This window comes from Pan troglodytes, chromosome 18 (genome assembly GCF_028858775.2).
Source record: "Pan troglodytes isolate AG18354 chromosome 18, NHGRI_mPanTro3-v2.0_pri, whole genome shotgun sequence".
Lineage (NCBI taxonomy): Eukaryota > Metazoa > Chordata > Mammalia > Primates > Hominidae > Pan > Pan troglodytes.
The window spans coordinates 53,433,674-53,461,286 of NC_072416.2; the positions used below are offsets into that span (position 1 = coordinate 53,433,674).

The window sequence follows — 27,613 nt, forward strand, 5'->3', positions numbered from 1 at the left end:
ACATCTGGCGGCTGCCCTCCCTTGTTTCCGCTGCATCCAGACTTCCTCAGGCGGTGGCTGGAGGCTGCGCATCTGGGGCTTTAAACATACAAAGGGATTGCCAGGACCTGCGGCGGCGGCGGCGGCGGCGGGGGCTGGGGCGCGGGCGCCGGACCATGAGCCGCTGAGCCAGGCAAACCCCAGGCCACCGAGCCAGCGGACCCTCGGAGCGCAGCTCTGCGCCGCGGAGCAGGCTCCAACCAGGCGGCGACGCGGCCACACGCACCGAGCCAGCGACCCCCGGGCGACGCGCGGGGCCAGGGAGCGCTACGATGGAGGCGCTAATGGCCCGGGGCGCGCTCACGGGTCCCCTGAGGGCGCTCTGTCTCCTGGGCTGCCTGCTAAGCCACGCCGCCGCCGCGCCGTCGCCCATCATCAAGTTCCCCGGCGATGTCGCCCCCAAAACGGACAAAGAGTTGGCAGTGGTGAGTTGCTGCGCTGGCCTCAAGGAACCACGTTTAGACAAACTTCGGAGGCAAAGGATGGGGGTGTCTCTCCCCCTGCCCTCGGCGGTGGGCACACAGCGTGGGGGAGGGGCTTCGGTAAACAGCTTGGGGGGTCTTTGGCAAGCTATTGGAGTGATCTCTTGCAAACGGTGGGGGATCTTTTGTAAGCAAAGAAAACCTTTGATAAACAATTTGGCAACCTTCAGCATACAGCAGTGGGGCGAAAAACAAGCCAGAGAGTGGGAGAGGGGTGACCTGGCAAACTACTGGAAAGGGACTCTTATGTAAATAGCGGGGACATCCTCTAGTATCTGGGACATTTGGCAAGGGGGGGGGCGGTCTTTGTAAACAACTTTTGGACACATCTGGGCAGTTGCTAAGGGCTCTTGCCAAGCGTCTAGGTAAGCCTTTGGCAAACAGCTAAAGGGGTCGTTTTTGCTAATGTAGGACTTCGGGAACGGGGCTCTGGCACACAATTTGGGTAAACTTATGCGCGCATAAGGATGGGAGGGAGCTTGGTCAAAGCGGGGCTTGGCAACTTTCTAGGAACCTCCGGCACAGATCCGGAGAGGGACCTTTAAACAAACAGCTCGAGGGGGCCATTTGGGAAGTGATTGGGGCAGGAGGGAAGCAGAGAGCGCATCTTTTTTCTCCTGGCTTAATGGACAAATTGGTCAAGGGCTGGGCCTCGGAAAGTTTCCTCGAACTTCTCCAAAGGGTCGGAGAAAAGAAGGAGAGAGCTGGCCCGGCAGGAGGGAGGAGGAGTGGGGCAGGCGCTGGAGGGCCCGGCGCGTGGGGCGGGGGCGGACTGCGCTCCGCTCGGGTCGGAGAGCGGCCAGAGAGCCCTCCTTCCTGGCTGGGCTCCCAAACCGCGGTTCAGATGTTGTCTTGTGAGCGTGCGCGCGCCTGGCTGGAGGGGCACTGAGCCTGGCCGCAGTGTTGCGTAAGTAGGGCCTGAGGAGAGAGGCAGGCCAGGGACCCATCAAGATGTCCTTTCCAGTCCAGGGGATATCTGCTCCCTTGTTGCTTCAGCCACCCTGCCCTCCAGCCTCCCCCTCAACCTGTCCGGGAGAAGACGCCCATGCCCTCTGGTCACCCTAGGAACTCCTTCAGGAGGTGACAACTACCCTCTCCCAACTCTCACCCTTTCCAAACAGCTAGGTCTCAGCCCCCTCTGGATAGATGGGTTGGGAAACCTCCATACATTTTTAGAGGGCTACTTTTTTCAAGGATCTGGAGCTGGCTGGCATAATGATATGGCTGTTGGGTGGGGGTGAGAGTGGAGCTTTGGGACAATGACAAAGCTACTTGGTTTCCTACACCTTTTCCAGCCAATGGGTCACAGGATGAACCCCTAAATTGCGGTTCAGCCTGGGGGCCACATGGGTTCTTGGCTTGCACAGGAAGGAATTCAAGAGCGAGCCAACAGAGTAAAGTGAAAACAAATTTATTAAGAAGGTAAAGGAATAAAAGGGTGATTATTCCATAGACAGAGCAGGGAATGGGCTGCTGGACTGAGTATACATATGGTTATTTCTTGATTATATGCTAAACAAGGGGTGGATTATTTAAGAGTTTTCCAGAAAAAGGGTGGGGAGTTCCTGGAACCGAGGGTTTCTCTCCCTTTTAGACCATATAGGGTAACTTCTCAATGTTGCTATGGCATTTATAAACTGTCACAGCGCTGGTGGGAGTGTCTAATGTATTTAACATGCTAATACATTATAATTAGCATATAATGAGCAGTGAGGACGACTAGAGGTCACTTTCATTGCAGTCTTGGTTTGGGTGGGCTTTCTCCAGCTTCTTTACTGCATCCTGTTTTATCATAGGGGTCTTTGTGACCCGACCTGTATATTGTGAAATCAGTCCTACCAACCTCCTGTCTCATTCTGTGACTAAGAATGCATGCCTGCCCTCCTGGGAATGAAGCACAGCAGGTCTCAGCCTCATCTTACCCAGCCCCCACTCAAGATGGAGGTGCCTGGTTTGAACACCTCTGACAAATGGAAGTCTGTGTTGTCCAGAGGCAATGCGGTGGGGGCTTAAGAAGATAACTCTGGACTTAGACTGCTTGGCTTCAAATCAAAGAGTGCATGAACCAACCAGCTGGCCTAGTGATGATGTTAGGCAAGTGACTTCTCAGTTTCTTCATCTGCAAACTGGGAAATTTCCTATCTCAGGGTTAAAAGAGAGGTAATCTTAGGTGCTTACCTAGCACATGGTAAGTACTCAATAAGCACTAGCCATTATTCTATTCTATTATTATTATTGTTATGTCCTCCATTTCCCCTTTCCTAACTACTTCCAACAAGGCTAGGACCGTTGTCAGAAGATCTCCTGGCTCCTTTCACCATTCTAACACAGTACTTATCACATACTTCATTTTGTTTTATTTGTGATCTATCAGCCTCCCTGCTAGGATTTGAACCTTAGAGACAGAATTGTCTATCTTGTTCACCAGTTTTTCCTCAGCAGTAGCACTGGGCTTGGTACATGGTAGGTATTAAAAAGTATTTGTTGAATAAATAAATGAGTCGGTTGCTCCCTGAACCTCTGCAGGGACCTGCTCAGTTTTGGCCTCAGTTTGGGCAGGGCCAGTTGTATGGCTCATGAAGGACAGGACTACTTTCTTTTTGCAAATGGCTGATTCAGGATTTAAACCCAGGTCTGTCTACTGCCAGAGCCCATGCATATAGTCCTTGAATCTCTTTAGAAGAAAACAAGAGGAAAAAAGTCCCCAAGTCACCAGCCGCAAGGTAGATAAATGAGTTGATAGAGGTAAAGGAAGGATGCTGGAGTATAATGATTCCATATCACAGCCTCTGGAGCCAGATTGCTTTGTCCCAAATCCAGATCTACCATTTGTGAACTGTGTGATCGTAAGCAAGTTTCTTAACCTCTCTGTGCTTCAGCTTCCTCCTCTGTATAATAGGGTTAGTATATCTACATTACAGAGTTTTGAGCATTAAATGAGTTAACATATTCTGACTTTAGTTCCTGGACATATAGTCAGCACCCAGCACCAACAAGTGGTAGTCATGCTCTCTATAGCTGTATGTCCTGTCGCTCAACTAATGGGTGACCGTGCTGGTTTGGGAACCCAGTACTCCACCCAGTGCTCTGGGACCCCTGGCTTATATCCTGTCTGGACTATGGCACTGGGTTGGGGGGCTGATTGCTACAGCCTGCTTTGGTCAGTACTGTGCCATCCTAATGTGGCTAATTGCCTTGGGGGTGTGCATTTCTTTCAGCAATACCTGAACACCTTCTATGGCTGCCCCAAGGAGAGCTGCAACCTGTTTGTGCTGAAGGACACACTAAAGAAGATGCAGAAGTTCTTTGGACTGCCCCAGACAGGTGATCTTGACCAGAATACCATCGAGACCATGCGGAAGCCACGCTGCGGCAACCCAGATGTGGCCAACTACAACTTCTTCCCTCGCAAGCCCAAGTGGGACAAGAACCAGATCACATACAGGTGCCGGGGCAGGGCTTGGGGAGGCAGGGCCATGGGGCTGAGGGACACGAGTCTCCTTGACCCATGCATTCTCTCCACTCAGGGGATCCATGAGGTGTCTTTTGTGAAGGCTTGGCATCTTAGGGAGTTTCAATACACAGTTCTTAGAAAATGAAGTCAGACAGACTTGAGTTTCATACTTGCTAGCCATGAGACATTGGGTTACTTTTCAGTGCTGCGAATGTTGGCTTTCCAATCTACAAAATGGGGCTTAAAAATGCCCTTATATGGTATGTTGGGGAGCTAAGCTAGGCTGAACTAATACAAACGGCTTCTATGATTTTTGACACAGAGCAAGAGTGTAGTAATGCTAGTCATTGTTATTGTTTTTAGATGAGGTCGTTGGGATGGGCAGAAGGAACGTGATGATTGGTAGCTAATTGGGTTTAGCAGCCCAATTGGGTTATAACTGGTTGCTAATTGGGCCAAGAGCTGTGCTCTGTATGGGTGGTGCTGGGTTCCAATGGTGGGATCTTTGCCCTGTGCCCCATAATGCACTACTTATGGCCCTCCCCCACCAGCCAGAAGTGACAGATGGAACTCCTGAGCTGGGGCCTAAAAATGTTGGCTGGCCTGGGACTCCCTGGGTCTTCAAGGCATTCTGGGAAGGTTGTCCTTGGCAGTGAGCCCTGCCCAGCCTACACACACATACACGCAGGCACATGCTCACATATACATACACACACCTGTGCACCCTTCCCATGCTTGTGCATATACTTGTATGTTCACATACACACACACACTCAAACTTTTTCATATATCTGTGCACACACACATACTTGCATATACACACACTTATGTACATGCATACACACTCACATGCAGTTCTACCACCTCCAGGATCATTGGCTACACACCTGATCTGGACCCAGAGACGGTGGATGATGCCTTTGCTCGTGCCTTCCAAGTCTGGAGCGATGTGACCCCACTGCGGTTTTCTCGAATCCATGATGGAGAGGCAGACATCATGATCAACTTTGGCCGCTGGGGTAGGCAGAAGATGGGGCAGAAGAGGGGCCAGCAGGGATCAGTGTTGAGACGAGGGGGTGAGATGGACATTAGAGGGGCGTGGGGATCCTGAGGGCGGCTTAGATAGGACAGTAGATGGTGTGGACCCTGGGGGTGGTTTAGATGGGGGCAGCACAACACGGAGTGGACACTGGAGAGCCACGTTGACATGGGGGCAGATGGTGTGTTGTGGTATAACCTGGAGGCCGTCTAAACCCGAAGCAAGTGGTCTACTGTGCTGTCCAATATGGCAGCCATTAGGTAGAATATACATGGCTGTTTAAATTTAAATTAGTTAAAAATTTAAAATTAGTTTCCTGGTCACACTGGGCACATTTTAAGTGCTCAAAAGACGCAGGAGGCTAGAGACTATTGATTTTGGACAGCACAGACAAAGAATATTCCTCTTAATCACAGAAAGCTCTGTTGGATGATGCTGGTAGACACTGAGGAACTGTAGATATATGAGAGTGGTTTGGAAACAGTGGAGCAGTGTAGACATGAGAGGAAGGGTCGTAGAACCTGGGGCCAGGTGGCCATGTGAGTTTATGGTGTGAACACTGCCAGTAGCACAGACATAAAGGTATGTGGTATAGACACTAAGTGGTAAGTGATGAAGGCAAAGAGCAGGGGAAACAATGTAGACAAGTGGGTGGGTGGTACAGGCCTTGGTGACAAGGTGGGCGTGAGGATTCATGTTGCAGATATTGGTGATAGTGTGACATGAAGGCAGGATTGTGGTTAAGAGGGCAGTATTGACAGGATGGAGGATGGCATAGACACTGGGGATGATGAAGATGGGGTGAGGACACTAGTGTGGCAATGTGGGTATGTGGTAGATATAGTGTCATGGTGGTAGAGTAGACAATGAAGGTAGAGGGTATGGATACTGGGAGTCATGTAAACCTGGGAGAGCAGTGTAGACCATAGGATGGTAACAACCAGGTCAGCAGATCTCTACTGAGCTCCTGTTCACAGTCCTGGATAACCCCACTGGGACAAGGGAAGGGGACAGATGCTGGGTGGGCTGACAGGCTCCACATGTAGATGGGGTGTGGAGGGGTTTCAGGGTCTAGGTGGCACAGCTAGAAGCTAAGACCCAGTGTGTGTTTCAGAGCATGGCGATGGATACCCCTTTGATGGTAAGGACGGACTCCTGGCTCATGCCTTCGCCCCAGGCACTGGTGTTGGGGGAGACTCCCACTTTGATGACGATGAGCTATGGACCTTGGGAGAAGGCCAAGGTGAGAAAGGGGCCCTCTGCATGCCCCAGACCTTCTCTCCTGTCCTCTCTCCACTCCATCTGCTTGGACCAGAGAGGTGGGAGGGGAGGAAAGTCACACATCTGGGTGAGTCAGAATCTTGGTCTCCAAAGAAGGCCTGGAGAAGTCCAACCTCCCCCTTCCATGTCACTCTTTAGTGGTCCGTGTGAAGTATGGGAACGCCGATGGGGAGTACTGCAAGTTCCCCTTCTTGTTCAATGGCAAGGAGTACAACAGCTGCACTGACACCGGCCGCAGCGATGGCTTCCTTTGGTGCTCCACCACCTACAACTTTGAGAAGGATGGCAAGTACGGCTTCTGTCCCCATGAAGGTGAGCATCCACTCTAGCCCCCAAGACTTTCCACCCCAAGCCTCCAGCTTCCCAGGCTCTCCACTGTGCTCTGCCCTCCACACTCTCCAGGACTGGCTGGCACTGCCAGTCAATGAGCATCCCTCCAACGTCCTTCACTCAGTTCCCCCCCATCCTGATCTGAGCCATTGCTGTTTCTCTCCCACCAGTACCATGATGAACGTAGTACTCTAATTAAATCAGGTTGATTTTTTTTAAGTTTCACCATTAGCAATCATTTAGGAAGTCACAGATTTGATTTGCTAATTATTTATTTCTAATATATATTGGAGTGAACTTAGAACTATTACAATGCCCAGTGGTTCTCTCTAGAACCAGTCTTTACACTTCAATCAAGATTGATACTTCAAGGGCATGAGGAAAGGCTTGCTGGTAGCTGGAAACCTAGCAGTGTGATAGGGAGGCAGGACTCAGACCAGGGCTGGACTCAACCTGGTTTGCGTACTCCAACTGAGGAATTTCAGCTATTGCTCCTGCCTTGGTCCTGATGCTGCCTCTGCTAATGCGTGTGTGTGTGTGTTTGTGTGTGTGCCTGTGTGTGTGTGTGTCTGGGCACGGGGGCTATACTATCTGCCTCTCTTGGGCACTGTCTTTTTCTGTCTCCTGTCTAGCTTGTGTCTGCATTTCTGTGTCTTGATAAAGACTTTAGGCTTGACTCAGTATTTGTGTTTGTGTGCTTGTCAGTGCCTGAGATGCAACATTTCAGAGATTTTGAAGACACATGGGGGAAATCTTTTAAAATGGGGTACAGATATTGACATACACACTCAATCCTTTTAAAAAATATCCTTGACACACTTAATAGTCATAAATCACAAAAAGACAACGTAACTTCATACTCTATGAAGTCATCATATTTGATAATTCTGCAGATTGAAAGCCCAGAAAACCTGGCGAAAATGGAAAAAAGTCTAAAAATTTTTAACACTATCTTCTTTCCCATGTCACAAAGACTCTTTAGTCTACATAGACTAAAGACTGTCTTTTTGTCTGTAATTTTACGTCTGTGAATCTCCCTAACCCCACTGTAACTGAAAACTAAGCACCAACCGTCTTGACAGAACGAAAGAAACAAAGAGCTAGTTAATTCCCTTCCTGTTTACGCTTTTATTACCAGAGCTAAACTTTATATTAAGTAAGAGTTTAAGCCATTCACCATTAATAAGTCAGAAATTTTGAAATAAAAATATTTTTTGTATCTTGCGTTTCCCGGTAGGGATTACATGTGGCGTTAACCCTTCCCTGTGTCACCCCTCTGATAGGAACAGAATGCTTTGGTGATAGTTAGATGTGGAAACAGCTGTATTTCATAAATTTGGGAAGGGTTATTCCCTGCATTGGACATTAGCCATTTACTTTGTGCTTAGCCAGATGCAAGTACGCACAACACGCACGTGTCTGGGTCTCGAGGCAGAGATTGTTGTTACTCAGCCCCTGCTGATGGCTGAGTCAGTGTCTGATTCTTGCCATCCTTGTCAGGGGAATTTGGGAGGAGACAGGGGCTTCCTGGGTGGTAGAAATGGGAGGTCAGAGGCAGGGGGCTGGCATTGGTCGAAGTTAACGCTTTGCCTTTCTCAACTCTGAGGCCACTAAGGTATCTGGACTCAGTCTTGCCTTTTCTCTAGGTGCCATTGTTTCTGGCATTGCAGGACAAGGTCTTTTGGTAGAGAGGGGAGTGGTGAGGATACAGGGCCTCGAGTTCTGTGGTGGGAGGCCAGGGACTGGGCTCCATTCCGGCCATGGTGGAGTTAACGGGGGCTGGTGAGGTCACCTCTGGCGCCGTTGTGCACAGATGGTCCTTGTTATGGACTTGCGGTTTTGCTGGTTGGCAATTCCAGAGACACACCATTTTTTAGCTTTGGGTGGATGAGGGGAGGATGGGGAGAATCCAAGACAGACAGGCCAGGCTCTGAACCCCACTCCCTCCTCCAACTCTCCATTTATGGCCCCTGTCTTGAAGATGTCAAAGTAGGAGCCCAGAGTGTTTAGTAAAAGGGACCTGAAGGCACCACCTCCCTCTCCCTCCCTCCTGCTCTTCTCTCTTTCTCTCCTTCCTACAGAGACTGCAACAAGGCCATCCAGGAAGGGGCCTGGGGTTGACAGGAGGTAAAGCAAGCTTTCTGTGTATGCGTGTGCACACACACACACACGTATGAGAGTGACAGACCAAGCAAGAGAGATTGAGATTAGTGTGTTTTGTAGTTTTTAGTTACAACCTTCATTCACTTCTTTCATTTCTGTGACCATGAGCAGTTTGAGAATCATCTTTGTCCTAGCCTTGATTTCTCCACCTATCAAATGGAGAGAGATTCTCGTGGTCCTGCCTGCCATGACTGATATATTCATGTCATACATCATTATTACATGAAATTTGCATGGTACAGGCATGGACCAGGCAGAATGGACAGTGCCCTTGGGGCTGAGGCAGGGTTCTAGAAGCCCTTGCTCTGTGCCAGGTGTCAATCATTTTGTTGTTGGGTGGTCCACAAGGTCCCACGGGAGGGATTGGGATAACCAGGGAAGCAGGGGTTCTCTCTGGGAGCTCAGAGAAGCAGCTCCTTACCAACCAGTAGAGATGTTTTCTTAATATTTTAACAATGCATCAACTTCACTGGTGTGAACCGGCAGGTGGGCAGCCAGCCAGCCCTGTGCCCATGGAAGCATGTCTCATTCACATCCTTCCCTCTCTCCCCCACCCTTAGCCCTGTTCACCATGGGCGGCAACGCTGAAGGACAGCCCTGCAAGTTCCCATTCCGCTTCCAGGGCACATCCTATGACAGCTGCACCACTGAGGGCCGCACGGATGGCTACCGCTGGTGCGGCACCACTGAGGACTACGACCGCGACAAGAAGTATGGCTTCTGCCCTGAGACCGGTGGGTGCCACTCCGTCTCCCTCCCTCAGGGCCCAGCACCTGCTGTCTGATAAAAAAAAAAACCCATAAGACTCCGAGTGCCCACCTCCTTTCCCCAAGACAGGGGTGTTAAGACATCTGTGCGAATGACATCCACACCCAAGATGTCCGTGTAGCTAGTCAGGATACTTGTCACCTGGTATGGCCTGGGCACTGAAATCAGAACGGACATTGGGCATCAACAGTTGAATTGGTGACACTTAAATGTCAGGCCTGCTCAGGATCCTCTGACCGACCTGCATCGCTTTTCTCTCAGGCTCTCTGGCAGATACTTCTCTCTCCCCCTCTCTGACCCTGCAGTCTCTCTTCCCTGCCTTTCCTGGTCTGTATCTCCACCTTTTAGTCTGTTTTTTATTAAGAGCTCCCTGCTTTCCTCCCTGTCTCCTTCCTGCCCTCCTCTCTATCCCTCCCTCCTTTCCTTCTTCCCTTCCTCCAACAGGAGTTTACTGAGCACCTGCTTTGTGCAGCATACACAGAGGTTGGTCTCTGCAAAGCCCTGCCCAAGGGAGCTCACAGCTGAGGGGCATGTGCTGGTGCCATCAGCTTCATCCAACTCCCTTTGCCCCTAGCCCATCTGCCCCCTTCCATGGGAGGCTCATTAGAACTCTGGAATCTGGCTTCCGGGGTTTGAATTGCAGCTCTGATACTTCCTAGCAGTGTTGGCTTAGGGAAATTTCGTCATCTCTCTGATCTATTTCCCATCCATGAAACGCGGTGCTATTCAGTCCCTCCTGCACAAGGCTGTTGTCAGGGGTGGGTGAGATGAGTCTAAAGATACAGTGCCTGGGACTGAGTCTAACTTAGGTGTGGTTCATTAAGGTCGGCGTCATGTCATTGCTTCCTGGTGGTAGCCTCAGACTCTTTGCTGCACCTTGACCCGTATCCCTAACCCCACAGCCATGTCCACTGTTGGTGGGAACTCAGAAGGTGCCCCCTGTGTCTTCCCCTTCACTTTCCTGGGCAACAAATATGAGAGCTGCACCAGCGCCGGCCGCAGTGACGGAAAGATGTGGTGTGCGACCACAGCCAACTACGATGACGACCGCAAGTGGGGCTTCTGCCCTGACCAAGGTACGAAGCCCTGGTCATTGGACAGAGACCCTGGACATTGCCCTTGCCCCTAAACTTGCTCCAAAAACCTTCCTGAGACCTCACCCACTTCAAGCATAGACACTGCCCCCCAGACACCCACCTACCCAGACCCGCCCACCTGGGCTGAGACAATGCCCATCTCTGGTGGAGCCAAGGTCCCTGCTTAGATCCTGCCCATCCAGGTGGAGGCACAGCCTCCAAAATCAGACCCTGGTAGACCAGATGCTGCTACCCACCTCCTGGCTAAGAACTGGCCTTCCTGAGGGGTCACTGCTCTTGCCTTCCCCTTCAGCCACCCTCCAGGCGGGCTTGTGACTACCAAAATTGGCTGAATTCTGAGCACAGATTACCAGAGAGACAATTCTCCTAAGAGACATTCCCACTGCACAAAGAGGTGCCTTCAAGGAGCTGGTAGGCAGTAGAAGAAAGGAAAAAAGGAAGAGCCTCATGCTTGATCTGACCCCATGGTCCACGCAGCCCAGGGGGAGCCCCCAGAGCCCTCCCTCCCCCATCAGTCAGCACCATCTGTTACCAGGGTGTAAATGGTGGGTCCTCGTCAGTCCTGGGTGCTGAGGATGGAGCTGACTGGGACAGCTCTCTGCCCCCTAGGACTCACAAGCTCAGGGGAGAGAGTGACCAGGAGACAGCTTGTGACCTTACTATGTGCTCAGTGCAGTGAGCAGGGTGCTTGGGGCCCTGTGCCCAATCTAGGCTACAGGGCCCAGGGTTGCAGGGTTGCTCAAAGCTCCCTGATGGCCCATAATGGCCAGGTCAGTGGGCAGGTCCAGGGCCTGTCAGAATTAGGCAAGCCTGTCTTTATGTTGCTTTCATTCTTTTTAATCATCATGAGATGGAACTTGGCAGATGTCAGTGGACAGAGGCTGGCCAAAGGAAGTTTTCTTATCCCCTGCTAAATTCCTTGCTAGGACACAGTCTGATTTTACCAGCCTAAAGGTGGGATTCTCCACCTTCCTGAGTGGTTCAAGGATCCAGAGCTCAGTGGCTCACCCAGGGTGAATATTATAGTCTCCTGGGGCTGCCATGACAAAGTGCCACAAACTGATGGCTTGAAATAAACCCCATGTATTCTTTCATGCTTCTGGAGGCTGGAAGTCTAAAATCACGGTGTCAGTAAGGCCATGTTCCCTCTGAAGGATGCGTCACTCCAGTCTATGCCTCTGTCATGACATGGATGGCCTTCTTCCCCCTCTGCCTGCCTCTCCTCCTCTTTTTTTTTTTTTTTGAGACGGAGTCTTGCTCTTGCCCAGCTGGAGTGCAGTGGCATGATCTCGGCTCACTGCAACCTCCGCCTCCTGGGTTCAAGTGATTCTCCTGCCTATTTCCAAATAAGTTCACATTCACAGGTCCCTAGGGTTAAGACTTGGGCAAATCTTTTCTGGGGGGATGCATTTAACCACAACAGGGTGTGACACAGGTTTTGCTCGCTGGCTGTGGCTCAACCTATGCAACCACGCTAAGTGTGAATGGTTTTTACTGCTTTCACCTGGGCAGAAATGGTGGCAACATGGGGCCAGCCTATCCCCACTCTTCTTACCTCTTCAGAGAGGCTGAGGAGCTGGGTTTGTAGAGCTCATCTTTTATAGAGAGACATAAAAAGCCAGGAAGCAGGATTTTAAAATGAATGGGGTTTTAAGTAGAAAATTCGCAGATACTACTTGTTCTGTTCCTTTATAGCACACCTGTCCTGATACCGACTTGGAAAGAGACAAGAAGACTTTGGCTGACCCCACTTGGAAACAATAGGCACTAATCCCAAAATTGTGTATTGATCCCAGAATTCTCAGGAAAAGAAAAAAAAATCAATACATGCCGCTTCCAGGGTTCTCAGCCTTACTGTGGGGCTGTCCTCAAAAGTCTGCGTCACTGGGTCAGGTCTTGACTTCTCTCTCATCTCTCTTCCTGTCTTTCAACCCTCTCTCCTCCCTGCAACCCTCAGGGTACAGCCTGTTCCTCGTGGCAGCCCACGAGTTTGGCCACGCCATGGGGCTGGAGCACTCCCAAGACCCTGGGGCCCTGATGGCACCCATTTACACCTACACCAAGAACTTCCGTCTGTCCCAGGATGACATCAAGGGCATTCAGGAGCTCTATGGTAAACCTCCGGGCGGGGGTTGGGGGTGGAGGGTGAGGAGGGGGGAGGTCATGTAGCCTGGGATGGAGGCCCAGGGGGTGGGACCAGCAAGATCTCATCCAGCCAGGAGTGCTGGAGACGAGGGCAGGAAATGGGAGTGTTGACCTGGTCTTGGGAAGGCAGAGCAGCTCTCCAAGGGGATACTTGGATAACTCTTCCCTATCCGAACAATGCTAATATCCATGTCACTCTTAGCACTCCATTTCTGGGTTTCTCCCATTTTCTAGGTGAGTAAGGTCACCTGGTGCAAGGTTACACAGGTTTGAGCAACCCAGTGGAGTTTAGAATCCAGGAGAATAGCCAAGTACAGGACAGAGTTTTCCATCATGTGGAATGACCTTAACAATACGGGGGTGGAAGTTTCTAGTTTTCATAATAAGCTTTGATTTTAGTATGTAGTAGAAACAGAACAACCAGTGCCTTAAGCCAATTATTTATTTATTTATTTATTTATTTATTTATTGTTGGTTCTTACAGTGAGGCTAGAGTTTAAAAAGTCAGTTCATTTTAAAAAAATATTTAATGGTCCTGGTGATATCTGAGCCAGGCCAAAATAGTGAAAATGGTGCTTGAGCGATGAAGTTTGGGGACTGCTAGACTCAGGAAAAAGCCCAAGGTCTGCCGTGAGGGGTGCTGGGTTCAAATGTGGCCTCTGCCCTTCACTAGCTGCAAGATGTGGTGTAAGTCTTTATACCTCTTTGGACTCAGTTTCCTCATCTCTAAAATAATTGCTTATCATGAAAAGTGCCATACTGTCAGTTCTGGACACACCAGCGGCCCCCTGACTGCCCTGACTCTTGTGGGCATAAGAATCTGAGCTTTGGGTTTGAATCCTTGGGCAAGTCACTCAACTTTTCTGGGCCTCAGTTTCCTCACCTGTGAAATGGTGCAATCATGATACCCCACTCCCAGGGCTGTAGAGAGGACTGATTTGGGTGATGTCAGTAAAAAGCATATATAAAGTACAAAGGGCCCCGGGACTCCCCAAGTCCAGGCATCTTCTTGTTACCTTACGGAGCTTACACTAAGGCCAGAAGGCGATTTCTTCTGACTCTTAGATGGTTGGGTGGGCACCCCTGGGGGCTCACCCTAGTGGGGAGATCCTCTGGAGCTGCAGAGAGTCTAAGGTCAGGTGTTCTCCCCAGGGGCCTCTCCTGACATTGACCTTGGCACCGGCCCCACCCCCACGCTGGGCCCTGTCACTCCTGAGATCTGCAAACAGGACATTGTCTTTGATGGCATCGCTCAGATCCGTGGTGAGATCTTCTTCTTCAAGGACCGGTGAGTGCAGGAGCTTGCTTCTTGTCCTCCTTGTCTCCTGTCCTCTGCTCTTATACCATTATTCTTTTCCCTCACTCTTCGCTGAAGACTCCACCAAGTGCTTCCCAGAATGACCTGAATTAGGCAGTTTCTGCTGTGTATCAAACAACCTCCAGGTTTCAGTGGATTTGCACCCAAGCATTTTGTTTGCTCTCTCATAGTCTGTGGGTCTACTAGTTATGTTGACTTTCAGCTACAGTTTGGGTTCAGGTGTGCTCTGCCTGTTGTTCTCATGGGATTAGCAGCTACTCATGGCAGATGACAGGGTGCAAGAGGCCAAACTGAACTACACAAGCTCATTTAAAGCCTCCACTCACATCTTGTCTGAGAATATTCCACTGCCTGAAATAAGTCACATGGCCAATCCCAACACCTACCCTAGAGGGTAGTACTGCAAAGTCATATGGAAATGCATATAAATGCATAATCCTAAAATCGAAATGGAGGGAAGAATTGGGAACCATAATTCAGTCTACCATAGGCCTTCTAGAATGGCGTTGCCCTCAAATGGCCAAATTACTCTGTGTATGGGTGGTGAGTGACTGCAGAGTAGAAAGAGGTGGTATTCTTCATGCTATAGATAAAGATCATCACTCAGTTGACTAAAGACTGAGGTTTACCCTAATGCCCTAGTTCCCTGGAGAATGGCAGGCAGTATCTAGGACCTCATTAAAGGGTCTGTCCTTCCATTCTTCTATCATCCATCCATCTACCTATCCATCCATCCATACCTATATCTTTCCATCCATAATCCATCCAGCCAGCCAGCCATCTATTATCCATTATTTATGATCCAGCCATCCATTATTCATTATTCATCCATTTGTTCATTCATAGAGTGTAGTAGTTGAGAAAATGGACTCTGAAGCCAGGTTCTCTGGGTTAGAATTCTGTAACTGCTACTTACTGGTTATATAATCATAGACAAGTTAATTAAGTATCTTCTTTGTACCTTGGTTTCCTCATTTATAAAATGGGGCTAATACTCCAACCTATCTCCTAGGGCTGTTGTAAGGATTAGATGAACTTAGTGCTGAGAACAAAAACAATGCCTGACACAGAGTAAGTGTATTCATATTAGCTATTGTTATTGACAAATAATTGTTTGGCATCTACTGTGCCAAATACTTTGCTAGGCTTTAGTAGCTGGAGGAGGAAGAATGATGTTCTCGGGACAGTGGGGTGGGGGGCTGCTAGATCAGCGTTCTCAAAGACAGGCGCATGGGCCTCCTATAACAGAACCATCTAGAGTGTGGGTATTAAAAGGTGGGTTTTCTGCCCCAGCTTCAGACCCTCCTGACTGGAACTCTGGGGCTAGGCCCCAGGAATCTGCATTTTAGCAAATTCTCCCAGTGATTCTGATGCACATTAAAGTTTGTGCATCACAAGTCCAGTTTGAGAAATAGGCATGGAGAACTGATATGGCAAGATGAAAGAAAAGTGATCGCAGAGGTGTTAGGTGCTTTTGTGAGCACGTCCCAGTCAAGGAAGGCTTCACAGATGCAGCAGCATTTGAGCAGAGCCTTCAAAGGAGAAGCAAGAATCTGATGGGGGTGACAAGTTAGGAGGTTCTTTGAGACAGAGGGACCTGCAGAGCCAAGCCATAGTGATGTGAAAGTTTCTGGATTAGCCAGTGAGAATCTGGTGAGGCTAGATGTTCCATAAACTTTAAGGAAGAGTTTCCTCTACGCTAGGCACTGGGCCAGATTCTGGGGTGCAGATGCCTTGCCCTTCACAGGGTCTGCTGGCCAATGGGGAAATGGCAAGAATGCAATGAGAGATGAGACTTAGAATGTAGTGAGAAATCAGGTCCCATCAGGCCTCGAATGCCCAAATCAGGATATATAACAGCAGATGTCAGCACTGCTCTGCAGTTCCCATTATAAGGATCTGGCAATGTCCTTCATCTGGAGCTCCTTCCACTAAGAAAGCCCTGACCACACATGCAGATCTCAGATGTGTGGGGCCTAGGAAAGGATGCAGAGCCCAGACCCAGGCTGGAGCCATCCCTGGCCTACCACATCACAGTTTTCTTTCAAAAGGAACTTGATGAGTGTTTAATGGGTTTATTTGATTAACCAGTAAATATTAAACTTCAACCACGAGCAAAAATTGCTGCTAGGCACTGGTGAGGGTGGGGGTCATGAAGGACAGTATCGCAGGGTGATTAAACTCAGACTTTGGAGTCAGATCTGGATACGAATCTTGGTAATAACTAATTTACTTAGTCATTGACGTAGTAATAACTAAGTAATTTGAATCTTAACCTCTCTGAGCTTCATTTGCTAAATAAAAATTGTGACACCTTCCTATGCTAGGATGCTTTTCTGCAAATAACAGAGACCATCCCTCTGCAAACTCAATCCAGCCTAAACAGTAGAGAGAAATTGCTTTCATTTGGTACAAAGTCCAGGGGTAGAGCTGCCTGCAGGGGCAGAGAGAGGGTCAGTGACTTGATGTCTTTGTCCACTGCTAGCCTCTGCACTGACTTCATCCTAAGGCCGGTTCCCCCTCATGGTCACAAGAAGGTTACCAGTGGCAATTGGGGCTCTAATCCCTGCCCTCTCCCAGGAAGCGAGAGAGAAAGAGACACGCACAGATACACACACACAGACCCGCAGATGTGAAATACAAGTCTGTGTGTTCCGTCTTTACACCACTGTAAGTCATATGGCAACTGCTGAACCAGTAACAGTGCTAGGGAATGCTGAACTCTGATTGGCTTAGACCAGTAGTTCTCAAACCTTGGCATGCGTTAGAATCATCTGGAAGGCTTGTTAAAACACAGATTCTGGGCCCCAAGCCCAGAGATTCTTATCTGTAGATCTCTGTAAGGACCCAATCATTTGCATTTCTAATGAGTTCTCAGGTGACGCAGATGCTGCTGGTCAGGAGACTGCACTTTGAGAACCAGTGGCTTATACCCATCAGTATCTACCCCTAGAATGGGGGTTGGGGACACACGGTCTGAGGAGGTGATGGCTGGATCATAAATGTGGAGTTTTGTGAAGAAGGATGGTAGGGAAATAGATAATTAATGCTAGGTAGACCATCCAGAGTGCATGCTGTCTTAAAAGATTGTGAGGATTAAATTACAAGGCACATAAAGCACATGGCATTTAGTAGGACCCTCAATAAATGATAACTCTTACTCTTGACAAAGTACACAAATTCATTTCATTTTAATTCAGGAAATACTTGAGTGTCATCAGCTCCTGCCCCAATTGGCCTCTAATCAAATAGGAGAGTTCAGACAAACAGACACTACTGTTCCAGGCACTCAGAGTTGATGATTTTGAGAGGCTTAGAGAGGGAAAACACAATATGGATGGAGGTAGTCAGGGAAGGCTTCCTGGAGGAGGTAGAGGGAGAGAACAGGGTAGGAGGATGTTTCTCAGCTCCAGCAGATTGCAGACAGGAACTCTGCCCGTTCTCCAGTCCTTCTCCAACCTTCCTTTGATCCTGCCTCCCACTCCCATCATGGAATCATCTCTGGGATGTTTCTGGGTGGGTTTGTTGGGGTGTGTGTGGTTCGAGCTGCAGGGTGACTGAAGATGTGGTTTCCTGTGCCCCCTTGCCTCCTGCCAGGTTCATTTGGCGGACTGTGACGCCACGTGACAAGCCCATGGGGCCCCTGCTGGTGGCCACATTCTGGCCTGAGCTCCCGGAAAAGATTGATGCGGTATACGAGGCCCCACAGGAGGAGAAGGCTGTGTTCTTTGCAGGTGTGTGGGAAGCACCCTTCCTTGGCCCTCAGCTCCACAGGGCTCTGCACCAGGGCTCCTGGGTGTCCCAGGCTCACTCCCCCTCTCAAACCACAGTTCCTATGCACCCGTGGGTGCTCCCTTTCCTTTATGGATTCATTCTTTCAACTTTATTTCCTGAAGTGCGCAACTCCTCTGGGAGATTGGTTCCGACACCCAACATCAGATAGCATTAACCCTCAGTGTACACATTTCATTTTCTTAATTCTTTTCAATCCGTCTCATTTCTTTTCTAGAAGAAAAAAAGTCTCAGTTTAGTGCTGGTGTGTCCCTAACGCCTTTGTAGTGATACAGTCTTTGGCAGGTAACAGTTTTAGTTCGAATGTTTTAAAGAATATTTGTTTTCATTTTTACTTTTAGACATAAATTGGTTTTAACAGAGGCAGTTAGTTATAATAGGGTGGAGTTTCAAATCAGGACAGAAACGGATTATTCAGTAACTGATATTTTGACAGTCAAAAAACATTTTTTAATAAATTTATTTTTAAAGATTTCAAAATGAATTCACTGAAAGCAGAATGTTAAGTAAATAATAGTACAGGGAGCCCCTAGAAGTGGTAGAAATCATCAAGGTGAGGTCTGTATGGCTAAGGTTTACTCATTTAACATTTATTGGAGCATTTCCATGTGCTGGGCTTTGCCAGACCCTGGGGATACAAGCTCTGCCCTCACGTTGCTCACAAACCACTCAGGAAGACAGACAGCTGGGCTGTTATGAGGGGTAAAGAAGGACTTAGGAGGTCCCTGTCCTGGTCTGAGGTGGGATCCTAGAGAAGATAAAGGCTCAGCCAAGACTATTGTCTCTACCACCTGGCTCCCATCTCCCCCAATCCACCGTAATCATGGGTCCTGGAGAGGACAACTGCTGGCTCCTAGGGCACCTTTTTGCAAATTAACAAAAGGTGCCTCTTCATGGCAGCAAGGCCCTTAGAGTGCATGACTTGGTGAGCAGAGTGTGAGCTGGATTTATCCCCCAACTCATGTCCTTGACCAGGCACCTTCTGTAATTGACTTCTAAAGCCCTCTGTGTGAGCCCTGATTCTGGGCACTGCAACCAGGAGTGAGCAGGAAGTTGCACTCTGTTGGGAATGGCTGCAGTGGGGCCCGTGGACAGACAGATGATGGGAGGAACAGGCTGGCCTAGGGCATGTCAGCACCAGCCAACACACCCTTTGCTTCCACCCCAGGGAATGAATACTGGATCTACTCAGCCAGCACCCTGGAGCGAGGGTACCCCAAGCCACTGACCAGCCTGGGACTGCCCCCTGATGTCCAGCGAGTGGATGCCGCCTTTAACTGGAGCAAAAACAAGAAGACATACATCTTTGCTGGAGACAAATTCTGGAGGTAAGGGAGGGCGGTGGGTAGGACAGCAGCACAGTTGGCTGCGAGAGACAGAGAAGCTGCCCTGAGGCTTCAAGCCTCCTGGGTTGAGTTCAGAGGTCGGTGGGCTCTGGATGCCATCTGTCTGGTCTCTAACCTCTTTGGTCTCTGGCACCTCTGAGATGTTGCCAAAGGTGAACCATTCTTGTACACATTGCTGATATAATTCTGGTTGGAATATCCTTTCTCTTTGCAGAATTCTTTTGATTGGCCCATGTCTGGTCTGGACTCTCACATTTTGAAATGACTCACTGAAGAAGGGGGTAATAAAAATAAAGATAATAACTGCTCCTATTGACACTATGTGCCAGAGACTGTCCCAAGGGCTCTATGGGATAGGAATTATTATTCCTCCCATCTTACAGATGAGGAAACCTGGGTTCAGGAAGGTTAGGTAACCGTGGCTGGGCACAGTGGCTCACGCCTGTAATCCCAGCACTTTGGGAGTCCAAGATGGGTGGATCACTTGAGGTCAGGAGTTCCAGGTCAGCCTGGCCACATGGTGAAACTCCATCTCTACTAAAAATGCAAAAAAAAATTAGCTGGACATGGTGGTGCATGCCTGCAATCCCAGCTACTAGGGAGACTGAGGCAGGGAAATCACTTAAACCTGGAAGACAGAAGTTGCAGTGAGCTGAGATCACGCCACTGCACTCCAGCCTGGGCAACAGAGTGAGACTCCATCTCAAGAAAAAAAAACAAAAAAAAAAGAAAGGTTAAGTAACCAGCTTGGAGTCACATAGCCAGGTAGGGACAGGTTGGGATTTGAACCCTGGCATCCTGTCTCCTGGGAAAACATGTTAGTCTTCACTCTTCGCTACTATTCTATACCCGAGATGGTGGAATGGGGGTTCCAAGAGATGGGGGAACATGAAGGCAGTGGAAAAAATATGAAGAAGACTTAGAGATGGGTGCACCGGTCATCCATAGAAGCCAGCATCCAAATCAGACCCCGTGGAAGGAGCAGGTGCCCTGTGTCATGCTCACAGCAGGCCCGTGGCTGTGGGTGCAGGTAGGCAGGGGAACAATTTGGAAGCAGATGGTTCTGTGCTCCAGGTTATCTACAGGAAAGGGTCCAGTTCTGAGGGGCTATAGTCATGACCAGGGAACCTAATATCCAGGAGTGGCTGGTGAGAGGTAGCCCAAACCTCAGGAGTTTGACTGTAATTCTTCACACTTTCTAGAAAAGGAAACGGAGGTCCAAAGAAATTAAATAACTTGTCCAAGCTATTGAGATATGTGTGTTTGCACAAAGCCAGGATTATAGCTACTTCTCTTGTATTCTAACTGAGTACCCCCTCCAATATACCTGCCACTCCATTTGATTAGTGAGGAAAGAGTGGTCGGGGCACAAAGACTTGTGGTGTGTCTTTCCATCCCCTCCCTCCTGGTATCCCCACATTCCTTCCATGGCTGCCACTGCATCTGGGCCCTCCCCAAGAATTTTAGAGGGCACTTCCTGAGGCCTTTGTCTGCCATCCCCAAAACAATCCCGCTTACTTCCTAAGGCCTCTGTCTTCTCCCCCTTTCCTCCTCCCCACTACTCTGCCCCCCAGCTGCCCTGCATTCAGAAACTCTTTATATCCCAGGCCTGCCCATGTGAGGGTGGAATTCCAGACATATTGCTAAGACACTTAGCAACCTAAGCTGATTGATATCTCAAGCCTCAAGAAAGAAAACAGTCAGGCAGGAAACCACAGAGCGGGCTTTCCACCCACCGGCTCCAGACACTAGCCCCAGACAGTGTGCATGCGCGCGCGCGTGTGCGCGCGTGCACACACACACACACACACACACGTACTGCGAATGGCATCTCAGCATTGTAGGAGCCCTGAATCTCCAAGTCTTAGAATTGTGGCTGGTGAGCCGCACAGACCCACAGAAACGTGAATCTTAGAATCCTAAAGCTCTGAAGTTTTCCAATTATGGTGTTGGAAGAACTTTTTAAATCACTTTTCCATGCACTGTATCTATGTAAACATGCAAAAACAGACCTGTTCCTAGCATATAGGAACATGATTGTGTGCGCATGTGCGCGCGCGCGCGCACACACACACACACACACACACACACACACACACACATAGACAGGCATGGAGGTTGTGGCAGTGCCTTGCTGGATTTCCAGGCAGAGTTATTTGCCTCCCAGTCCTTTTCCACACAAGCCCACCTCCTAAAGCCAGAGCCAGGACAGACAGCGTGCTCTACAGAGGAACCACCCTGAGACTTCCTGAAAAGGGGCAGAGCTGAAGGGCCTATCAGAAGCTCTGGGCTGGCTTCCAAAGGAGACAGATCTCTATTCCAAGAGAAGTGGTGAATGAGCTTGTGACACTGGCCCTGCCGTGGAGTCTGCAGAGGCCCCAGAGGCATCTTTGCTGGAGAAGGAGAGAGAGCCCCAGAGTGACAGAGGCTGAGCAGCTGTCTTCAGCATGCCAGGAAGAGCTCAGGCCCTGCTTGTAGAAGCTTTCACTAAGCCACAAATATATGTTCCACATCTGCTGTGTGCCAGGCACTTAGCTAGCTGCTGGAGAGACGGGGGTCAAGAAATCATCACACCCTGCCCTCATGTAGTTTATAGTAGAATGAGGGAAAATTATGTAAACACATTTGAATCAGATAATGATGGCTCTCAATATGGGGCCTCTACCATAGCCCAGCCTGAGGCTATGCATGTCACCTATATTTCTCAGTTGAGGTAGATACTGTTAGCTCCTTTTCCCAAGTGTGGAAACTGAGGCTAAAGTGGCTTAAGGAAAAGCTGGGACACAAATATCTGTGTTCTTAACACCTGCTATACATGGCAACTTCTACAGCTGCAGAGAAGTACCACATCTTCTGACACCTCAGTGCTTGTATTCTTTCTGGATGAAAAGAACTTGGAAGCAAACTAATTCTCTTATCTGAGCCTCAGTTTCCTCATCTGTAAAATGGGCTTGACTTCTGCCATCCCCACCTTCTGTGGGTAGAATGAGAAAGAAATGAGGGCCAGTTCAAGTGTGGGACACACATCTCCAAACTATCCTAACGCTAGGGAATGTAGTTTGAGGGCTCAGTGGAGGTGCCTTGGATGGGAGTGTTGGGATTTTGAGCTAGGGAACTTGGTTTTGGTGACCCAGGGCATGAGGAAGCATGCCAGGTTTTGTAAGAATGAGTTTTATGCTGCAGCTGGGATTAAGGAAGGCGTTAGTTCTTCGGGGTGATGGCTGAGGGAGAAGTCCCTTTGAGGGAGAAGTCTCCTCTAGAAGGGAGCATATAGGGAAAGCTGCTGTTGGGGTCCAGGGTGGAGGTGGTCAAGGCTGGCTGCAGAAAGGAAGGGAGCCCACTAGGAGGCACTGTGGAGCAAAGGGTGGCTGCTACCAGGATGGGATGCGAACACAGATTCATCTAGAAACAGCTCCACTTGGGCAAGACTTGTTTACTAGGATATCCATAGCTCCCATAGTGGGAGCTCAGTAAATATTTATGGAATAATGAAGTGGAGAGGCAAAGGAATCAACATGATAGCAGCATTTAAAAAGTTCTCCAAAAATCTTAAAAGACAGAAGGGTTGCTAGCCAGGGAGAAGAACATACTAACCGATGCCCAAAGTATTTACCTGAATTAAAGGCGGGGCCCAGGATTGCTGCCGCCGGAACTGAGGTGGCATGTGGCCCACCCTGTGACTAACAGGACTTGGACTCACACTTACCTTCCACCTTGCATTGTAACCTCACTGCCCCAGCCATGGTCATCTCCCAGGGCAGGGACTGTCATCTCCCTGTGGCAGATGAAGAAGCAGCAATTTTTCCAAGCCATGAAGTGAAAGAATCATGGGGCAGATTCCCATCCCTGGGCTTCTAGTTTAGCACTCCTCGGATTACAGCAGGGATTTGTTTGTAAGGGAGCTAACATTTCTTAAGTACCTACTAAATATTTATGAGACATGGGGATAGAGGCTCTGCATGTGCTGTTTTATTTAATGCATGCATTAAATTAAATACACTAAATTAGACACAACCCCATTTTACAGCTGGTAAAACTGTGGCTGTATGGAAAGTGGTTAACACACTGTTTGGCATGTAGTAAGTGCTTTATAAATGTTAGCAGTAATCATGAGATTGTTTTTATGGGGTCATCCAAAGTCATATAATTAAAAGTGGTAGATCTGAGGCTCAGACTCAGGTCTGATTCCATGCCCTTCCTTCCACTGCAGCTGGTTGCTTCCCTGAAGGGCTAGGTCCAGTTTCCGAGGCCTATCCAGGAGCCATCAGCTGGGTGCTCCCATCCAGGCCAGGGGGGAAGTGTCCTTTAGAGAGGCCCTGCTGGTTCACTGTGTCTGTTTCTTTACAGATACAATGAGGTGAAGAAGAAAATGGATCCTGGCTTCCCCAAGCTCATCGCAGATGCCTGGAATGCCATCCCCGATAACCTGGATGCCGTCGTGGACCTTCAGGGCAGCGGTGAGCCACCCAGGACTGTCTCCGCTTTCTAGGACTCCCCGCCCCTAGCCAGGGCCCAGCTCCTTGCAAACACACACTTCTTCATTGTGCAGGGCAGGCATGCAGGCGGCGCCCGGGAAAACAAATCAACTCCTTCATCCCAGTGCTGGGAAGGTTTCCAGATCCCTGACCTCTGCTCCTTGGCCTGGCTCCAGGCAGTAAGACCCAGAAAGACTTCTCACAGCTGCAGGGCCTGGAGCCAGGGCAGGAGAAGGCGGAAGGCCTGGGCCGGGGGAGAAGGAACATGGGCTCTGTGCCGTGGATTCATTCTGGGGTTTGATCCTGGCCCTTTTGGGTTTTGCAGGAGGCCTGTGACCACCTCCCATTAGCAGAAGGATGGCTCCATTTGAGACAAGGCAAACTTTGTCATGCTCTGTTGCTCATGTGGCAAAGATCCTCCACTCAACCAGTTTGCCCCTGGCCCTCTGCTGATTAAAACACAACCAGTAGCAGCGAGGGATAGAATTTGGAGTTTGAAAATCATACTCTTGAGGAGGCATCTGTGAGCTTTCTAGGGTCCTGGAAATGGGTCCAGTTTGGCTTTTTTAGAGGAGATTTTAACTAAATTCTACAGATTTTTTTTTTGAGCACCTACTGTATGCTAAGCACAGGCCCTGACCTCCAGTAGCTGAAGGTCTTACATGTCCAAGAAAATGCAGTGTACAATCAGATGCTAGATTAGGAGTTATCTTCAAGAATAAACATCTATTGAGCACCTACTACATGCTAGCATATTAATAGTAAATGAGATTATGTATGTCAGGAGTCACAAACTCCAACAGCTCCATGTGTCAGGCAGGTAGCACAAATGAGTAAAGCAGGCAGGGGCAGACAGTGGGGAACTGTGGAGTCTGTGCGGAATCAGAGCACATGCCTCATTTACAGGAGACACTTTCTTCTCACCTTCAGATAATTATTGGCGGGCAAGATTAGGGGCCTAGGCCAGCTGCCATGGTTCACACCTGTCATCCCAGCACTCTGGGAGGCCAAGGCAGGAGAACTGCTTGAGCCCAGGAGTTTGAGACCAGCCTGGGCAACATAGTGAGACTCTATCTCTACAAAAAAATGTTAAAAAACATTAGCTACACATGACGGCACATACCTGTAGTCCCAGCTACTGGGGAGGGTGAGCAGAGAGGATCGCTTGAGCCCAGGAGTTTGAGGCTACAGTGAGCTGTGTTCATGCCACTGCATTCCAGACTGGGTGACAGAGTGAGACCTGGTCTCAAAAAAAAGAATGGGGCCTGGTGGTGTTAGATATTCTATATTAGATATTCTAGTTTTTTTAAAGGAAGCCAGAAATCTGTACTTCTGTGTGACTTTTTGGATGTTTACATGTTGGCAAGTTATTCAGATTTAAAGACAAAACAAAACAAACTTTGTGAGAGTCAAATAAAACCCATCTGTGGGCCTGATAGGACTGGATATATCCTGTTTTGCCACCTGTGGTACATGGAATGTGCTTAGTTTGATGCTTGTGTTAAGTGGAGTTATTGTTTTTAATAATAGCATATGTTATCTGACTTAATGCTCACTGCCAGCCCTAGAAGGTTGATAATCTTTATCCTCATCTTAGAGATGAGCAAACAGGGAATAAAAGAGCTTATTTCACAGCCATTTCCCTTCTTCCACTCCCAGAGGGGGCTCTTCTGGGCTTTTGTTGTGTTTTGGTTTTGGTTTTGTTTTCTTTTCTTCAATCATCTCAGGTTGAAACAATTGAATTTTTTTTTTTTTTTGAGACAGAGTCTCCCTCTGTCACCCAGGCTGGAGTGCAGTGGCGTGATCTTGGCTCACTGCAAGCTCCACCTCCCGGGTTCACACCATTCTCCTGCCTCAGCCTCCCGAGTAGCTGGGACTACAGGCGCCCGCCACCACGCCCGGCTAATTTTTTGTATTTTTAGTAGAGACGAGGTTTCACCATGTTAGCCAGGATGGTCTTGATCTCCTGACTTCATGATCTGCCCGTCTCGGCCTCCCAAAGTGCTGGGATTACAGGCGTGAGCCACCGCGCCCCGCCACAGTTGAGTTTTTTTTTGCGGGGGGGACAAGGTCTTGCTCTATCACCCAGGCTAGAGGCACAATCATAGCTCACTCCAGCCTCGAACTCCTGGGCTTAAGCGACCCTCCCACGTCAGCCTCCTAAGTAGCTTGGACTACAGGAATGCACCACTATACCCAGCTAATTTAAATATTTTTTTCATAGAAATGGGGGTCTCTCTATGCTGCCCAAGCTGCTCTCGAACTCCTGGGCTCAAGCAATCCTCCTGCCTCAGCCTTTCAAAGCTCTCTTCTGGTTTAAAAGCTTCTTCCCTATGCCAGGCAGAAATTCAAAGTTCCCAGGAACCTTCTGTGTGCCAGAATGTCAGGATAAGGGGGTCATGGTCTCTTCTTTCTCTATCCCAGGTCACAGCTACTTCTTCAAGGGTGCCTATTACCTGAAGCTGGAGAACCAAAGTCTGAAGAGCGTGAAGTTTGGAAGCATCAAATCCGACTGGCTAGGCTGCTGAGCTGGCCCTGGCTCCCACGGGCCCTTCCTCTCCACTGCCTTCGATACACCGGGCCTGGAGAACTAGAGAAGGACCCAGAGGGGCCTGGCAGCCGTGCCTTCAGCTCTACAGCTAATCAGCATTCTCACTCCTACCTGGTAATTTAAGATTCCAGAGAGTGGCTCCTCCCGGTGCCCAATAATAGATGCTGACTGTACTCCTCCCAGGCACCCCTTCCCCCTCCAATCCCACCAACCCTCAGAGCCACCCCTAAAGAGATACTTTGATATTTTCAACGCAGCCCTGCTTTGGGCTGCCCTGGTGCTGCCACACTTCAGGCTCTTCTCCCTTCACAACCTTCTGTGGCTCACGGCACCCTTGGAGCCAATGGAGACTGTCTCAAGAGGGCACTGGTGGCCCGACAGCCTGGCACAGGGCAGTGGGATAGGGGCATGGCCAGGTGGCCACTCCAGACCCCTGGCTTTTCACTGCTGGCTGCCTTAGAACCTTTCTTACATTAGCAGTTTGCTTTGTATGCACTTTGTTTTTTTCTTTGGGTCTTGTTTTTTTTTTCCACTTAGAAATTGCATTTCCTGACAGAAGGACTCAGGTTGTCTGAAGTCACTGCACAGTGCATCTCAGCCCACATAGTGATGGTTCCCCTGTTCACTCTATTTAGCATGTCCCTACCGAGTCTCTTCTCCACTGGATGGAGGAAAACCAAGCCGTGGCTTCCCGCTCAGCCCTCCCTGCCCCTCCCTTCAACCGTTCCCCATGGGAAATGTCAACAAGTATGAATAAAGACACCTATTGAGTGGCCGTGTTTGCCATCTGTTTTAGCAGAGCCTAGACAAGGGCCACAGACCCAGCCAGAAGCGGAAACTTAAAAAGTCCGAATCTCTGCTCCCTGCAGGGCACAGGTGATGGTGTCTGCTGGAAAGGTCAGAGCTTCCAAAGTAAACAGCAAGAGAACCTCAGGGAGAGTAAGCTCTAGTCCCTCTGTCCTGTAGAAAGAGCCCTGAAGAATCAGCAATTTTGTTGCTTTATTGTGGCATCTGTTCGAGGTTTGCTTCCTCTTTAACTCTGTTTCTTCATTAGCAATCATATCAGTTTTAATGCTACTACTAACAATGAACAGTAACAATAATATCCCCCTCAATTAATAGAGTGATTTCTATGTGCAAGGCACTTTTCATGTGTCACTAATTTTAACCTTTCCAACCACATAAATAGAGGCCATTATTAGTTGAATCTTATTGATGAAGAGACTGATGGCTCAAGAGAAGTGATTTTTCCAGGGTCCCATAGCTATTAGGGACCTACAAGGCCAAAGGATAGCCTAGCAGAGGAGCTTTAGCTCTCAAACCAGAATCTCAC

The 27,613-nt window shown here is 49.1% G+C and overlaps 1 protein-coding gene across 3 annotated transcripts; it reads left to right on the top strand.

The window, feature by feature from the left end:
* Window positions 1-27,504, top strand: MMP2 (matrix metallopeptidase 2). Of its 3 annotated transcripts, XR_010152623.1 has the most exons (14): window positions 2,318-2,709; window positions 3,740-3,966; window positions 4,846-4,994; window positions 6,129-6,257; window positions 6,434-6,607; window positions 9,349-9,522; window positions 10,459-10,632; window positions 12,611-12,766; window positions 13,951-14,086; window positions 17,714-17,850; window positions 19,077-19,236; window positions 23,602-23,711; window positions 26,154-26,394; window positions 27,150-27,504. XR_010152623.1 is itself a non-coding variant. In XM_016929856.3 (13 exons), exons 1-13 carry the CDS (start codon window positions 312-314, stop codon window positions 26,255-26,257), a joined length of 1,983 nt encoding a protein of 660 aa, XP_016785345.1. In that variant the 5' UTR covers window positions 1-311; the 3' UTR covers window positions 26,258-27,055. The 3 variants fall into 3 exon arrangements, 2 of the variants coding, with proteins under 2 accessions (XP_016785345.1, XP_016785346.1); XM_016929856.3 differs by lacking the exons at window positions 2,318-2,709; window positions 27,150-27,504 and adding an exon at window positions 1-464 and having other exon boundaries at window positions 26,154-27,055; XM_016929857.4 differs by lacking the exon at window positions 27,150-27,504 and having other exon boundaries at window positions 26,154-27,055.
* Window positions 27,505-27,613: the final 109 nt, after the last annotated feature.